General features: G+C 51.3%; 1 protein-coding gene across 1 annotated transcript in view; it reads right to left on the minus strand.

Annotated features, from left to right (window-relative positions):
- The window catches only part of rnf214 (ring finger protein 214), a 67,347-nt gene that overhangs the window by 42,209 nt on the left and 8,882 nt on the right, over window positions 1–16,256 (minus strand). Inside the window, exons 3-7 of the mRNA XM_072593339.1 lie at window positions 13,157–13,192; window positions 11,515–11,665; window positions 8,941–9,448; window positions 2,914–2,973; window positions 354–494 (exon numbers count right to left, since the gene is read on the minus strand). Of these exons, the coding sequence (XP_072449440.1) occupies window positions 354–494; window positions 2,914–2,973; window positions 8,941–9,448; window positions 11,515–11,665; window positions 13,157–13,192 (896 nt within the window). The remainder of the gene's footprint in view (window positions 1–353; window positions 495–2,913; window positions 2,974–8,940; window positions 9,449–11,514; window positions 11,666–13,156; window positions 13,193–16,256) is intronic.

The raw sequence follows: 16,256 nt of genomic DNA on the forward strand, positions 1-16,256 counted from the left end.
AAGGGCCTGTACTGCGCTGTATTCTTCTATGTTCTAAGTACTAACATGGGATTTGTTTACAACCTTCCAAACCTGGACAGTAATTCAACCAACAAAAATAAAAGATTAACTCCTTTTGTTTGTTGTCCCAAGACCAATATTTATTCCTCAACCAATATCATTAAATGTCAAACTGATCATTATCACACTGCAATTTGTGGGAGCATGCGGTGTATAAATTGAGGAGCACATTTCCTACTCTGCGGTGACTATGTTTCAATAATGTGCCTAATTGGCTACAAAATGTTCTGGGATGTCCTTAAGTTATGGAAGGCTTACTTTAATTGAAGCCTCTCTTTCTAATTGTATTTTACCTGGTAAATATTCTCCTCTTCTTCCTGTCGTTGTTGAAGCTGTCGAACTTTGACCTGGAGCTGGTTCTCCATCTGTATCTGTCTGTCCAACACCTCCTGGTATCTGTCCTTCAAAATCTCCCGTTCAGCCGTCACTTCGTTCTGAAACAGTCCGATGATATCAGATTAAGAAAGCGCAGCTATTTAATGTGCACAGAGCGAATCCTTCTTGCTACAATTGTATTACTACTCACTACCTGAATCTACAGATTGGTACAAATGGGTAGCCCAAAGACAACATTGAGGATAATTACTGTCCAGTTTTAAAATACTATTATAAATGATTTGACAGAGGAGTCCATTTGCTTGCAAATTTTGCCATTTTGTACTTACGTGCTGAACTTTTAATTTAATTCTTTTATTTTTCTACTTTATATTAAGAAGGACTATAATGTTAACTATTACCTTATTTCATTACTTTGTACATATTCTATGAAGATAATGCGTAACCTTTGAACTCATTTCTCTTACTACTATTTGCCAAAGATTTTTGTACTTAGGTACCTTTGTATGTAAGGTAGCGCTGTGCGTTGGTGACAATATACACTTTTCACTGTACACCTCTACCTCTGTAGCTTAAAAATGTGTTGCTGGAAAAACGCAGCAGGTCAGGCAACATCAAAGGAGAAGGAGAATCAACGATTCGGGCGCAAGCCCTTCTTCAGGAATGAGGAGGGTGTGCCAAGCAGGCTAAGATAAAAGGTAGGGAGGAGGGGCTTGGGGGAGGGGCGTTGGGAATGCAATAGGTGGAAGGAGGTTAAGGTGAGGGTGATAGGCCAGAGATGTGGTGGGGCGGAGAGGTCAGGAAGAAGATTGCAGGTCAAGAAGGCGGTGCTGAGTCCGAGGGTTGGGACTGAGAAAAGGTGGGGGGAGGGGAAATGAGGAAGCTGGAGAAATCTGTATTCATCCCTTGTGGTTGGAGGGTGCCGAGGCGGAAGATGAGTCACTCTTCCTCCAGGCGTCGTGTTGCCATGGTCTGGCGATGAAGGAGGCCAAGGACCTGCATGTCCTTAGTGGAGTGGGAGGGGGAGTTAAAGTGTTCAGCCACGGGGCGGTTGGGTTGGTTGGTGCGGGTGTCCCAGAGGTGTTCTCAGAAACGTTCCGCAAGTAGGCGGCCTGTCTCCTCAGTGTATAGGAGGCCACATTGGGTGCCGCCATTTCCCCTCAGAAGTGGTTGACGATGCTCTCCACCGCATCTCCTCCACTTCCCGCTCCTCCGCTCTTGAACCCCGCCCCTCCAATCGTCACCAGGACAGAACCCTACTAGTCCTCAACTACCACCCCACCAACCTCCAGATACATTGGACCATCCTTCGTCATTTCCGCCACCTCCAAACAGATCCCACCACCAAGGATATATTTCCCTCCCCACCCCTAACAGCATTCTGGAAAGACCACTCCTTTCCGCGATTCCCTTGTCAGATCCACAGCCCCCACCAACCCAACCTCCACTCCCGGCACCTTCCCCTGCAACCGCAAAAAATGCAAACCTTGCGCCCATACCTCCCCCCTCATTTCCCTCCAAGGCACCAAGGGATCCTTCCATATCCATCAGAAATTCACCTGCACCTCCACACACATCATTTACTGCATCCGCTGCACCCAATGTGACTTCCTATACACTGGGGAGACAGGCCGCCTACTTGCGGAACGTTTCTGAGAACACCTCTGGGACACCCACACCAACCAGTCCAACCGCCCCGTGGCTGAACACTTTAACTCCCCCTCCCACTCCGCTAAGGACATGCAGGTCCTTGGCCTCCTCCATCGCCAGACCATAGCAACACGACGCCTGGACGAAGAGTGCCTCACCTTCCGCCTAGGAACCCTCCAACCACATGGGATGAATACAGATTTCTCCAGCTTCCTCATTTCCCCTCCCCCCACCTTATCTCAGTCCCAACCCTCGGACTCAGCACCGCCTTCTTGACCTGCAATCTTCTCTCCCGACCTCTCCGCCCCCACCACCTCTCCGGCTTATCACCCTCACCTTAACCTCCTTCCACCTATTGCATTCCCAACGCCCCTCCCCTAAGTCCCTCCTCCCTACCTTTTATCTTAGCCTGCTTGGCACACCCTCCTCATTCCTGAAGAAGGGCTTATGCCCGAAACGTCGATTCTCCTTCTCCTTTGATACTGCCTGACCTGCTGCGCTTTTCCAACAACACTTTTTTAAGCTCTGATCCCCGCATCTGCAGTCCTCACTTTCTTTTACCTCTACCTCTGTACCTGAGTATGCGTGACAATTAAAATCTAAATCTTAAAAAAAATCTAAATATACCTATACCAATAAAAAAAAGCACAATTCCTGTAAAAGCAAAAGTGCTGATTTCTGTCATAACGTCTACTTTAGAAAATCACTTTCTGAGGAATGAGTGGACTTGGGTCAACTCACCCATGGATTGTATAGATGTTGTAAGAACGTTCACTGTTCTCTGGACAGTGCAAGAATGAAGAAAGAGGAATTATTGAATTCAGGAACTCAGTAGTTAATAACAATATGAGTTCACAGTTCACTTACCATGTACTTTTCAATATCTTTGTCTGTGCTGACCTCTGCGTCTACAGTAACACAGTCTGTCTGCAACAGAAAACAAATCACTTAAGTTCCAGTTAGAAAGCCATAAAGATGTACAGCAGAAAACAGACCCTTTGGTCCAACTTGTCCATGCTGACCAGACATCCTAATCTAGTCCCATTTGCCAGCACTTGACCCATATCCCTCTAAACCCTTCCTATTCATACACCCATCCAGATGTCTTTTAAATGCTCCAATTGTACCAGTCTCCACCACTTCCCTGGCAGCCCATGCCATACATGCAACACACTGTGCGAGAAACCTATCCCTTTAGATCCCCCTCAAACCTTTCCCCTCTCACCCCAAATCCATGCCTCCCAGTCTCGGACTTCCCCACCCTGGGGAAAAGACCCCACCTGTCCACCCCACTTGTGCCCCCCCACAACTCCACAAACCGCCTCAATGTCACCCCTCAGCCTCCAACTCTCCAGTTTAGTTAGCCTCTCTGCACAGCCCAAACCCTCCAATCCTGGCAACATACCCCCAAATCCCCTGTGAACTCCATCAAAGCCTCAACATCCATCCCACAGCAGGGAGACCAGACCTGCATGCAGCACTCCAACAGTGATCCAACCAGTGTATCGCAAACCAGCAAGATGAGCTTGAACACACATACACCAACTGGTTCAAGAACAACTTCTTCTTGGCTGTTATGAGACTGCTGAATGGATCTCTCTAACTTCAAGTAACATTGATCTTGCTTTGTGCACCTCAGGTGCAGCCATGACCTTGTATGTCGCGCTCTATCTCAGCACCCCATGTCCCTGTTTTAAATGATCTGCCTGTACTGCTTGCAAAACAAAGCTTTTCACTGTACTCAGGTATGTGTGATGACAGTAAATCAAATCAGATCAACGCTTGCCTTCATCAGTCGGGAAACTGAGCAGAAAATTTAGCAAGTTGTGCTGCAGCTGCACAAAACTCTAGCCAGGCCACACCCGAAACATCGCGTGCAGCTCCAGTCCCCACATGACAGGGGGGGGGTGTGGAGGCCCTGGAGAGGCCCACCTGAATGCCAGCCACATGGAGCAGCCAAACAAACTGGGATCACTTCTACCACAGCATCAGAGGCCAACCAGACAGAACTGCATAAAGTCATGAGAGGCCAGAGATCCTCCTGACAGAGGGCGGCCATGTCAAATCCCAGGGGGATTGGCCCAAACTGAGGGGGAAATGTCCAAAGGAGATGTGCAAGTGAAGTTTCTCCACACAGAGGGTAGGAGGTGCTTGGAATGTGCTGCTAGTGGAGGGTGGCAGAAGCAGATACAATTAAACAGGTAGACATGAGGCTCAAACATTTTTGTGTTGATTTTGTGGGCATCGCTAGCCAGTCAAGCCCAGGTGCCCTCAAGAATGTGGCAGGGAGCCACACCCCTCCCCCTCCTGGACCACCGCAGTCTGGCGGGGTGACCCACAATGCCATGAGGGAGGGATTCTGACCCAGTGACAGTGAAGGAACAGCAATACATCTCCAAAAGCCAGGATGTCAAGTGGTCCGGTGAGGGATCCCCAAGGTGGCAGTGCCCGCCATCCATCCACCGACAACCCCACACCCCATCTCCTCCAAAGATGGAAGTGGCAGTGGACCCTGAAGGTAAGGTTCAGGGATCCCTGGGAAACCCTGCAGTGCGACCACAGACAGTACACACCCCACTGCCACCAATTATTAATGGCGGAAGGAGCAGATACAGCATCAACCAAGCAGAATGCCCCGTCCCAGATGGTCTCAAGCTCCCTTCAAGTGTTGTTGGGGCTGCACTCATCCAGGCCAGTGGGGAGTATTCCATTACATTCCTGACTTGTGCCTTGTAGATCGTGGACAGGTTTGGGGAGTCAGGAGTGAATTATTTCCTGCCGTATTCCTAGCCTCTGATCTTGTAGCCACTGTGTTTATATGGTGAGTCTAATTGAGTTTCTGATCAACAGCAACCCCCAGGATGTTGATAGTGGGGTATTCAATGATGGTAACACCATTAATGTCCAACAGTAATGGTTAGATTGTCTCTAGCTGGTGATGGTCATAGCCTGGCATTTGTGTGGCGTGAATGTTACTTGCCACTTGTCAGTCCAAGCCTGGATATTGTCCAGATCTTATTGTATTTGGCCATGGACTGCTTCAGTACCTGAGGAGTCACGAATGGTCCTGAACATTGTGCCATCATTGGCGAACATCCCCACTTCTGACCTTACGATGGAGGGAAGGTCATTGCCAAAGCAGGTGAAGATTGTTGGGTCTCGGACACTATTCTGAGGAACTCCTGCAGAGATGTCCTGGAGCCGAGATGACAGACCTCCAACAACCACAACCATTCTAAAATGGGCTAGGTACGGCTCCAACCACCGGAGAGTGGACCTGCTGATTCTAGTTTTGCTCGGGCTCCTTAATGTCACACTCAATCGAATGCAGCCTTGATACCAAGGGCTGTCCCTCTCCCCTCCCCTCTGGAATTCAGCTCTTTTGTCCATGTTTGAACCAAGGCTGTAATGAAGTCAGGAGCTGAATGACCCTGGCAGAACCCAAACAGGGCATCACTGAGCAGGTTATTGCTGAGCTGATGCTGCTTGATAGCACTGTTGATGACACCTTCCAGTGATTGAGCGGGCTGATAGGGCAGTAATCAGCCAGGTGGGATTATCCTGCTTTTTATGGATGGGACATACTTGGTCAATATTCCACATTATAGGGTAAGTGCCAGTGTTATACCTGTACTGGAACAGCTGGGCTAAAGGAGCAGCAAATTCTGGAGCACAAGTCTTCAGAACTATTGCTGAAATGTTGTCAGGGCCCATAGTCTTTACAGTATCCAGTGCCTTCAACGATATCACATGGAGTGAATCAAATTGGTTGACGACTGGTATAATTAGATTAGATTCCCTACAGTGTGGAAACAAGTCCAACAAATCTACACTGACCCTCCAAAGAGCAACCCACTCAGACACATTCCCGGACATTTACCCCTAACATTACGGGCAATTTAGCTTGGCCAATTCACCTAACCTGCACATCTTTGGTCTGTGGGAGGAAACCGGAGCACCCGGAGGAAACCCATGCAGACACGGGGAGAATGTGCAAACTCCACACTGACAGTTACCCGAGGTGGGAACTGAACCCGGGTCCCTCACGCTGTGAGGCAGCAATGCTAACCACGGGGCCACCATGCCACCCTAATCTGTGATGCTGGAGGAGCCTGCAGGAGAGGGACAGCCCTTGATATCAAGTCTGCATTCGACTGAGTGTGGCATCAAGGAGCCTGAGATGGATCATCCATTCGGCACTTCTGGCTGAAGATCACTGCGAACGCTTCAACCTTATCTTTTGCACTTAGGTGCTGGGCTCTTCCATCAATGAGGATGGGGATATCTGTGGAACCTCCTTCTCCTCCTCTTCCAGTGAATTGTTTAATTGTCCACCACCATTCCACAACTGGATGTGGCAGGATTCCAGAGCTTAGATTTGATCCATTGGTTGTGGCATCGCTTAGCTCTGTCTGTCACTTGCTGCTTATGCTGCTTGGCATGCAAGTTGTCCTGTTTAGTAGCTTCACCAGATTGGCACCTCATCTTCATGTATGCCTGGTGCTGCTATTGCCGCGCCCTCCTGCACTCTCCATTGAGGAGAAAGTGAGGACTGCAGATGCTGGAGATCAGAGTCAAGAGTGTGTTGCTGGGAAATCACAGCAGGTGACATTTTGGCTATAAGTCCTGATGTTTTGGCCATAAGCCCTTCATCGATCCTCCTGCTTCTCAGATACTGCCTGACCTGCTGTGCTTTTCCAGCAACACACTCTGCACTCTCCAGTGAACCAGAATTGATGGTAATGGTTAATTGGGGAGAGAAATAGGTTCGAATTCATGTTACATCATTATTGGGGAAGGAGGGAGCTGTTCCAACCAGACAAATTCCACCTGAATCACGCTGGGACCAGAGCCCTGGAAAATCACAGAACTAAGGGTGTGAGATAGGACTTAAAACTACATAGTGGGGTGGGAGTGGGTCCCTTTGCACAGAAAATTGCAGAAACATTTAAAGTCGGGGGAGGGGGTGGCTCAGCAGAGATTATTAAAGTTTCCAGAACTAGTAAGAGCACACAGAATGTCAAAAGTGTCAGGAATCTAACTTCCGGCATAGCTGTTAAGGGGATAACCATGAGAAGGGGGTCAGTTAATGCAGGACTGAGGGTGACATACTTTAATGCATGCAGTCTATGACACAAGGTAAATGTGCTTGTAGCACAGATTGAAACTGGCAGTCTGAGCAGATTTATAAATCAGCCATGGAACATTTAGGTAGGGGCTAAACTTTATGTGTTTTTCATTCTTAGATGGGATGTGGGTATCACTGGCATCTTTGAACTGAGTGGCTTGCTCAGCCATTTCAGAGAATGGTTGGGAGGCAATCACTTTGCTCAGACCAAATAACGATGGCAGATTTCCTTCCATAACAAACATAAGTGGATCACATTTACTTCATGACAACTGACAGGTGGTTGCTATTGAGGTAACTTTTTTTTTGGAAAAAAAAACCCAGATTTTATTGAATTCAAATTTCACCATCTGTCCTGGTAGTGCTGTAGGACGTGTGTTCAAATCCTATCTTTCAGCTACACGTCACCAGTTCAGTCACAGCACGATAAAGGAATCAAATGGTTTTACATAAGTTAAAAGAATACTTAAATGATTTCACAAACTGCAGTTGTTAAAAATCTGTTGGAGAACCACAGGAAAAACTCAGGATCCAAGCTGTAAAGGAGGAAAGCAAGGCAGAGAGGTGTATGGTCTAGCAACCAAAGATGGAGTGATTAAAACTGCAGATGCTCAAAAGGCCAGAGTTGGAAGAGTACAGAATTATCAGAGGGTCGTGGGGCTGGAGCAGATTACAGAGATAGGGAGAGGCAAAGCCTTGAAAACAAGCCTGAAATTTTTAACATCAAATTGCTGCTTGATCAGGAGCTAGTCACGAAGCAAACACAGAAGTATAGAAGAATGGGACTTGATGTGAGTTCAGACACCCGGCAACAGAGCTTTGGATGATCAAGTTTACAAAGGGTAGAATGTGGAAGACATGTCTAGAGTATGTTGGAATGGTCAAGCCCAGTCGGTAATGTAGGCAAGAAGGTTTACAGTAACGATATACTGAAATGGGGTGATGTTGAAAGTGGAAACAGAAAGTCTTACTGAATGCAAAAATGTGAGATTGGAAGGTCACTTTGGGCACAATTACAACACCAGACTACTGTTACACCAGACTAGTTTAATATCAGATTGTTGCCAGGGAGAGGGATAGAGTTAGAAGCCAGGCAATGGAATTTGGAAAGGGAACCAAAAGCCATGCTATCAATCTTCCCAATTATTAACTGAAGGAGATTTCTGCTTATACAGTTCTGGATGTCAGATAAACAGTCTGACAATCTCTCTACTGTTGCTAAATTATGGGATGCTGGTGGTGAGATAGAGTGGAGTGTCATCATGGGAATCTAATGATGTCAGTGAGGGCTAGATGGGAAGGAAGGGGGGAGAAAGAATAGATCCTCCAGGGACACCAGAGGTAAAGGCATAGGAGCAACAGGAGAAGGGGATTCTCTGGTTACAATCACACAGGAACAAAGCCAGCACCAACAGTGCCCTCCTCAAGTGGCACACCACTGGGGAAGTGTTAGAGGAGGACGGTACAAGCAAACCTAGTCAAAAGCTGCAGACAGGTCGAGAAGGAATAGCAGCAAACGTTTACCTTCATCAGAGTCTCTGCAGATGGCATTTGTAGCTTTGGCGAGAGCTGCCTCAATACTGAGGGATTCATATCCAACAAAGAGCACCTCTGACTGTGCAGCACTCCCTCACAACTGCACGCGGTGTGTCAGCCTAGACTTGGTTTCCACAGCACAATAGTGAGACTTGAACCCGCAACCTTCTGACTCATAATGAGAATATATGACACGCCTATTACCTGTGCACATTCTGGCTTAGACTTACCTGCACTGCAGAATCTATGAACGACCTCATTGTTGGGACTTGCTTCAAGCTGTTGTGCTCTGTCTCCAGGTTTTCATTTGGTCCCTCTTTATACAGTGTTTCCACCACAATCTCTTCATGGGGTGGTACTGTTTCCCCAGTGCTCCACTTCCCTCTATCTTCCCCATAACCAGTGGTTGGCTTTGTGCATTGTAATGAATCATGGTACTGTCCCTCAGGTGTGTCAGTCAGCCAGCACTCTTCAATATAGCCTGGCACATAAGGATGTAAGGTTTCTCCATAGTCAATGTAGGGCACCGAATGCTGAACTCCATTGATGAGTCCGGGTACTGAATGGGCACCCATTACATCTGGGAAATACTCAACAAATTCCTCCTCAGCTCTGTTTTCTGGGTCCGATTCATAGATGTCATCAAAGTCCTGTGTAAGTAATCCAGGATACTGTGAGGTGGTGAGCACCCCAGGCTCGGAGGTTGCAGGAGGATCAGACAAAGACAGGTCCAAATCACTTGAGGTAGCCGGGGGAAACAAAGGGAAAACAAAAATATGCCAATAATTTGTAACTCAAGACATTCTAATCTCTTAAATATGGTTTAAACAATCAGTATCAATTAAAGTGGGATATTTATCTCTATTTCAAAAGGAAACAAGCTCTTGCCTCCAATGATGGGTCAGTAAAATAACTTGGGCACTACAGACTGACTGCATGCTTACTTTCACTTCTGACTGAAGGTCCCCACTTTCAGCAAGGTAGCAAAATTCACAAAATATACTTATTTCACAATAAATTTTGTGTTAACCAGCAGCCACTGGCATCATTGGTTCCAGTAAATCAGAAATGCTGATGGTCACATTTTAGTAAGTGGTATGGGGAGGAGTCAAAGTGAAACTTGTTGTTATGTATAAGGCAACTTGTCGAGCCTTAGGACATTCAACTCTTTTCTCTGCAAGCACAAAGGGAAAAGCATCTCTACCTTGGGCCAGCTCCTTTACAATCACTTCAAACTGACAATAATCAGCATTTCATATCATAACCATGGTGTCAGGTTGGGGGTGAGGAGATACTGGAGATGGTGAAGTGCCAGAAAACAGGGAATTTCTTGGAATTTGTATCGAACAAGAACCTCAGACTTCACCCATGCCAAATTCAAAATCTACTGGCCCTATCCAATCTGGTCAACATGTGAATCCAGATACAAAGTGGGTGATTCTTAAATGCCCCTTGAAATGGACTAAGTAGCCATGTTGTTCAAAGACGGTTAGGGATGGGCATTAAGTGCTGGCCTTGCAAGCGATACCCACATCTCACAGAGAGACCTACAGGGTTCAGGTATATAATTCTTTGAAGTTTGCATCACAGGTAGGCAGAGTGGTTAAGAAGGTGTTTAGCTTGCTTTCATTGCTCAGACCATTGAATTTAGGAATTGGGACGTCATGTTGATGTTGTACAGGATGTTGGTGAGGCCTCTTCTGGAGTACTATATCCAGTTCAGATCACCCTGTTATAGGAAGGATATTATTAACTTGGAGTGGGTTCAGAGGAAATTTACCAGGATGTTATTGGGATTGGATGGTTTGACTTATAAGGAGAAGCTGGATGGACTGGGACTTTTTTCACTGGAGCACAGGAGATTGGGAGGTGACTTTATAGAGGTTTATAAAATCATGAGGGGTACAGATAAAGCAAATGGCAGGTGCCTTTTCCTTGTGTTGGGGAATTTCAAGACTACCAGGCATATTGTTAAGGTGAGAGGAGAAAGATTAAAAAAAACATGAGGGCAACATTTTTACACAGCGAGTGGTTTGTACGTGGAATGAACTGCCAGAGGAAGTGGTGGATGCGAATACAGTAACAACATTTAAAAGACATTTGGATGAGTACATGAATAAGAAGTGTTTGGAGGGATAAGGGTTGAGTGCAGGCAGGTGGGACTAGTTTAGATTGGGAACATGGTCAGCATGGATTAGTTGGATCGAAGGGTCTGTCTCCGTGCTGTAGGAGTCCACAACGCAAGACAAAGTCGCCACAATCCTAACAGATCACAGGGCTGTCCTCTCATTAGAGAGAGACAGCTGGTGGTGAGTTTAACCTGAGAGTCACCATGCCTCAGGCGAGGGGTGAGGTTATGAAGGAGAGTCCTTCAGCCAGTGTGGGAACTGAACCCACGTTGTAGTCATCATCGACCAGCCATCTAGTCAACGGAGCTCACCAACCTGTTGGATTGTTATAAAAACCCATCTAGTTTGCAAAACGTCCTTTAAGGGAGAAACCAATCAAACCTACCCAACAGGATCTCTTTGGTTTGGCTGTGGAGTCACATGGCAGGGGACTCTCAACTCCCCTCCGAAATAACCTCACAAGCTACTTTATTACGTTCTCTACAAATAGTTAGAATACACCACTTCATGAAGCCCACTCAGTGCACGAGCAATTAGGACAGCACAACAAATGCTGGTCTTCCCAGTGGTGTCCACACCCACTAAATGAAACAAGATTAGAAAATGGCAAAATATAAATGTGAGCAACCTGTACGGCAATGCTGATCTACACATCGGCAAATGTTAGTGGAATACCTTATAGCAGGATCGGTCAGTACTGTGTCATGCTCCACAGTAGCAACATGTCCAGAAATCTCTGATGACGAGTCAGCAGATGTGGTCTCTAGGGATGGGTTGGCAGATGTTACCTTAGGTTTTTCCTCTAAATCCATGACTTCCACAAGCTCTATATGTTGACAACAGAATGAGATTTTATCAAAATGTAGGTTACAGAAATTTCACAAGGTTAAAATCATCCTCCCTTAAAAATGACATGTTTTATTGACATTCCTCACATCTCTAGGAGTTGCTTATTTAAAAAAAAATCAGTCAGCTATGTCTTTGCTTCGAAGCCACACTCTATCCTGACTTGCAGCTTTAACTGCTGTTTCTTTACTGTCACGGAGTTATTTAAGAGCACCACAAATGTCCAAGGGACACATGGACTGCAGCCGTTCATAAATACTGCTCGCCACCCCCTTGGAGAGGGCAATGGCGTAACAAATGATGGCCTTGTCAGTGACTCGCATTGCTCCTGAACAGAAACCAGAAAACAAATCTAACCATTCAGACCAAAGAACAGACTCCACAGTCACTAGTGAAGGCATTGGTTAAAGAACATTTAATTTATCTACTCCATCAGAACCCTTCATAACATTGAACATGGGCAGCACAGCGGCTCAGTGGTTAGCACTGATGCCTCACAGCACCAGGGTCCCAGGTTCAATCCCAACCTCGGGCAACTGTCTGTGTGGAGTTTGCAAATTCTCCCCGTGTCTGCATGGGTTTCCTCTGGGTGCGGAGGAAGTGCCAACTTGCAGGTATTTTACTGAGGCCCTGTCCTGCCCTCATGATGAATATAAAAGATCCCACTGTAAATAAAAACAGAGGAATTTTCCCCAATTGCTATGGCCAATGTGGACCAAAATTATAACAACAGGTTATCTGGTCATTTTTGCTTTGATGCTTGTGGCGTATAAATTGGCTGTCACATTTCCTATTCCAATAGTAGCTGTCATAAGTCCTACAGGACCGCAGGATTGCTCTGTCATAGAGAGAGATGACTGGTGATGGTTTAAGCTGAGGGTCACCACGCGCCAGACGAGGGGTGAAGTTGAGAAAGTTGGGACCTTCATGGTAGCTTCAGCCTGTGTGGGAATTGAACCCATCCTCCGAGCGTCACTCTGCATCGCAAACCAACTCTCCAGCCAACCGAGCTAACTAACTCCCTCAGCCTCTTACAGTATTACAGGAATCACACTTCAAAGCTAGTTTATTGGCTGCACAGTTTTGGGACATACCGGTCAGGAAAGGTGCTATGTTAATGCACATCCCTCATAAAACCTTAACTACTACATGTGTCTTTCTAGGAGTGAAGAACCGAAATGAAACTGCAAATAAAACACAAGGGCAGATTTCTGAAATTCACCAATACTCACTTCCTATGCTGAACACTGCCTTAATGTTATGAACACTGGGACTGAAAGAAAGCATAAAAGTTCCGGCACAAACCTTCCAGCTAATTTCACTTAATTTGGGTTTATACATGATTTACAAAAAGCTGTGCCACCTTTCCACAGACTTTGCCAATCAAACTATATAAAACACCAGAGAGGAAAATCACTTTTATCATAAACAATGCAGGAAGATTCTGTCAACCATGCTCTTTTTAACCTACCAGTCTCTCTCTCTCTAGTCTCCAGGGACCACACGGCTGCACAGACAGAAACACAGAATTACCAAGCAGCAACAACAGGACTCATTGGCACAACAGCAGAGCCTCTACTAAACCTACCCTCGAATGTTGGCCAATAATAAAATGGCTTCAGAGATCGGGTGGGCTGTTCCACAAGAAGGGAAGACCAATAAAACAACAGCAATAGAAAGAAGTGAACGGATTGGAGCTACACGTTGAGATATACGAGTTAGACCAGTGTGTGTATGTGTGTGTCATTCGCCAGTTTGTCTGGGCATGTCGTGATGCAATTTCCTCCTGGATTCAGTCAGCTTCATATTGCATGTCACCTCAGTGACACACTGGAAAGAGAGAGGGACTCAGTGAGCAGTGTGTGTGTGTGAGAGAGGGAGTATGTGCGTAAGAGAGAGACAGAAGGAGAGAAAATATAGGTATGTGAAAAGAGACAAATAATGTGTTTGTGAAATATATAGTGTCTGTATGTGTGAGACAGAGAGAATCTGTACATGAATGCGTGTGCGCGGGGGAGAGATAGGGCGAGCGTGTGCGCGGGGGAGAGATAGGGCGAGCGTGTGCGTTGGGGAGAGAGATAGGGCGAGCGTGTGCGCGGGGGGAGAGAGAGAGGGCGAGCGCGAGCGCGGGGGGGAGAGAGAGGGCGAGCGCGAGCGCGGGGGGGGAGAGAGAGGGCGAGCGCGAGCGCGGGGGGGAGAGAGAGGGCGAGCGCGAGCGCGCGGGGGAGAGAGAGGGCGAGCGCGAGCGCGCGGCGGAGAGAGAGGGCGAGCGCGAGCGCGCGGCGGAGAGAGAGGGCGAGCGCGAGCGCGCGGCGGGGAGAGAGGGCGAGCGCGAGCGCGCGGGGGGGAGAGAGGGCGAGCGCGAGCGCGCGGGGGGGAGAGAGGGCGAGCGCGAGCGCGCGGGGGGGAGAGAGGGCGAGCGCGAGCGCGCGGGGGGGGAGAGAGGGCAAGCGCGAGCGCGCGGGGGGGAGAGAGGGCGAGCGCGAGCGCGCGGGGGGGAGAGAGGGCGAGCGCGAGCGCGCGGGGGGGAGAGAGGGCGAGCGCGAGCGCGCGGGGGGGAGAGAGGGCGAGCGCGAGCGCGCGGGGGGGAGAGAGGGCGAGCGCGAGCGCGCGGGGGGGAGAGAGGGCGAGCGCGAGCGCGCGGGGGGGAGAGAGGGCGAGCGCGAGCGCGCGGGGGGGAGAGAGGGCGAGCGCGAGCGCGCGGGGGGGAGAGAGGGCGAGCGCGAGCGCGCGGGGGGGAGAGAGGGCAAGCGTGTGCGCAGGGGAGAGAGGGCAAGCGTGTGCGCAGGGGAGAGAGGGCGAGCGTATGTTTGGGAGAGGGGGCGTGAGCATGTGCGTCAGAGAGAGAGAGGGCGAGCGTGTCTGCGGGGCAGAGAGAGAGAGGGCGAGCGCGTGCGCGGGGGAGAGAGAGAGAGAGGGCGAGCGCGTGCGCGGGGGAGAGAGAGAGAGGGCGAGCGCGTGCGCGGGGGAGAGAGAGAGAGGGCGAGCGCGAGCGCGTGGGAGAGAGAGAGGGGTTCGCGGGAGAGAGAGGGGGCGAGCGCGGGTGTGCGCGAGAGAGAGAGGGCGGTGCGGGTGCGCGGGGGAGAGAGAGGGCGGGGCGCGAGCGCGCGGGGGAGAGAGAGGGCGAGCGCGCGGGGGAGAGAGCGGGCGAGCGCGAGCGGGAGAGAGGGGGCGAGCGCGCGGGGGAGAGAGAGGGCGAGCGCGCGGGGGAGAGAGGGGGCGAGCGCGAGCGCACGGGGGAGAGAGGGGGCGAGCGCGAGCGCGCGGGGGAGAGAGGGGGCGAGCGCGAGGGAGAGAGGGGGCGAGCGCGAGCGCGCGGGGGAGAGAGGGGGCGAGCGCGAGCGCGCGGGGGAGAGAGGGGGCGAGCGCGAGCGCGCGGGGGAGAGAGGGGGCGAGCGCGAGCGCGCGGGGGAGAGAGGGGGCGAGCGCGAGCGCGCGGGGGAAGAGAGGGGGCGAGCGCGAGCGCGCGGGGGAGAGAGGGGGGCGAGCGCGAGCGCGCGGGGGAGAGAGGGGGCGAGCGCGAGCGCGCGGGGGATAGAGGGGGCGAGCGCGCGGGGGAGAGAGGGGGCGAGCGCGCGGGGGAGAGAGGGGGCGAGGCGCGCGGGGGAGAGAGGGGGCGAGCGCGCGGGGGAGAGAGGGGGCGAGCGCGCGGGGGAGAGAGGGGGCGAGCGCGCGGGGGAGAGAGGGGGCGAGCGCGAGCGCGCGGGGGAGAGAGGGGGCGAGCGCGAGCGCGCGGGGGAGAGAGGGGGCGAGCGCGCGGGGGAGAGAGGGGGCGAGCGCGCGGGGGAGAGAGGGGGCGAGCGCGAGCGCGCGGGGGAGAGAGAGGGCGAGCGCGAGCGGGCGGGGGAGAGAGGGGGCGAGCGCGAGCGGGCGGGGGAGAGAGGGGGGCGAGCGCGAGCGGGCGGGGGAGAGAGGGGGCGAGCGCGAGCGGGGGAGAGAGGGGGCGAGCGCGAGCGCGCGAGAGGGGGCGAGCGCGAGCAGGCGGGGGAGAGAGGGGGGCGAGCGCGAGCGGGCGGGGGAGAGAGGGGGCGAGCGCGAGCGGGCGGGGGAGAGAGGGGGCGAGCGCGAGCGGGCGGGGGAGAGAGGGGGCGAGCGCGAGCGGGCGGGGGAGAGAGGGGGCGAGCGCGAGCGCGCGGGGGGGGAGAGAGGGCGAGCGTGTGCGCAGGGGAGAGAGGGCGAGCGTGTGCGCAGGGGAGAGAGGGCGAGCGTGTGCGCAGGGGAGAGAGGGCGAGCGTGTGCGCAGGGGAGAGAGGGCGAGCGTATGTTTGGGAGAGGGGGCGTGAGCATGTGCGTCAGAGAGAGTGAGGGCGAGCGTGTCTGCGGGGCAGAGAGAGAGAGGGCGAGCGCGTGCGCGGGGGAGAGAGAGAGGGGAGCGCGTGCGCGGGGGAGAGAGAGAGGGCGAGTGCGTGCGCGGGGGAGAGAGAGAGAGAGCGAGCGCGGGTGCGCAGGAGAGAGAGAGGGCGAGCGTGTGCGCAGGGGAGAGAGGGCGACCGTGTGCGTGGGGGAGAGAGGGCGAGCGTGTGTTTGGGAGAGGGGGCGTGAGCGTGTGCGTCAGAATAGAGAGTGGGCAA

The sequence above is a fragment of the Chiloscyllium punctatum genome, chromosome 23 (genome assembly GCF_047496795.1).
Source record: "Chiloscyllium punctatum isolate Juve2018m chromosome 23, sChiPun1.3, whole genome shotgun sequence".
Taxonomy (NCBI): domain Eukaryota; kingdom Metazoa; phylum Chordata; class Chondrichthyes; order Orectolobiformes; family Hemiscylliidae; genus Chiloscyllium; species Chiloscyllium punctatum.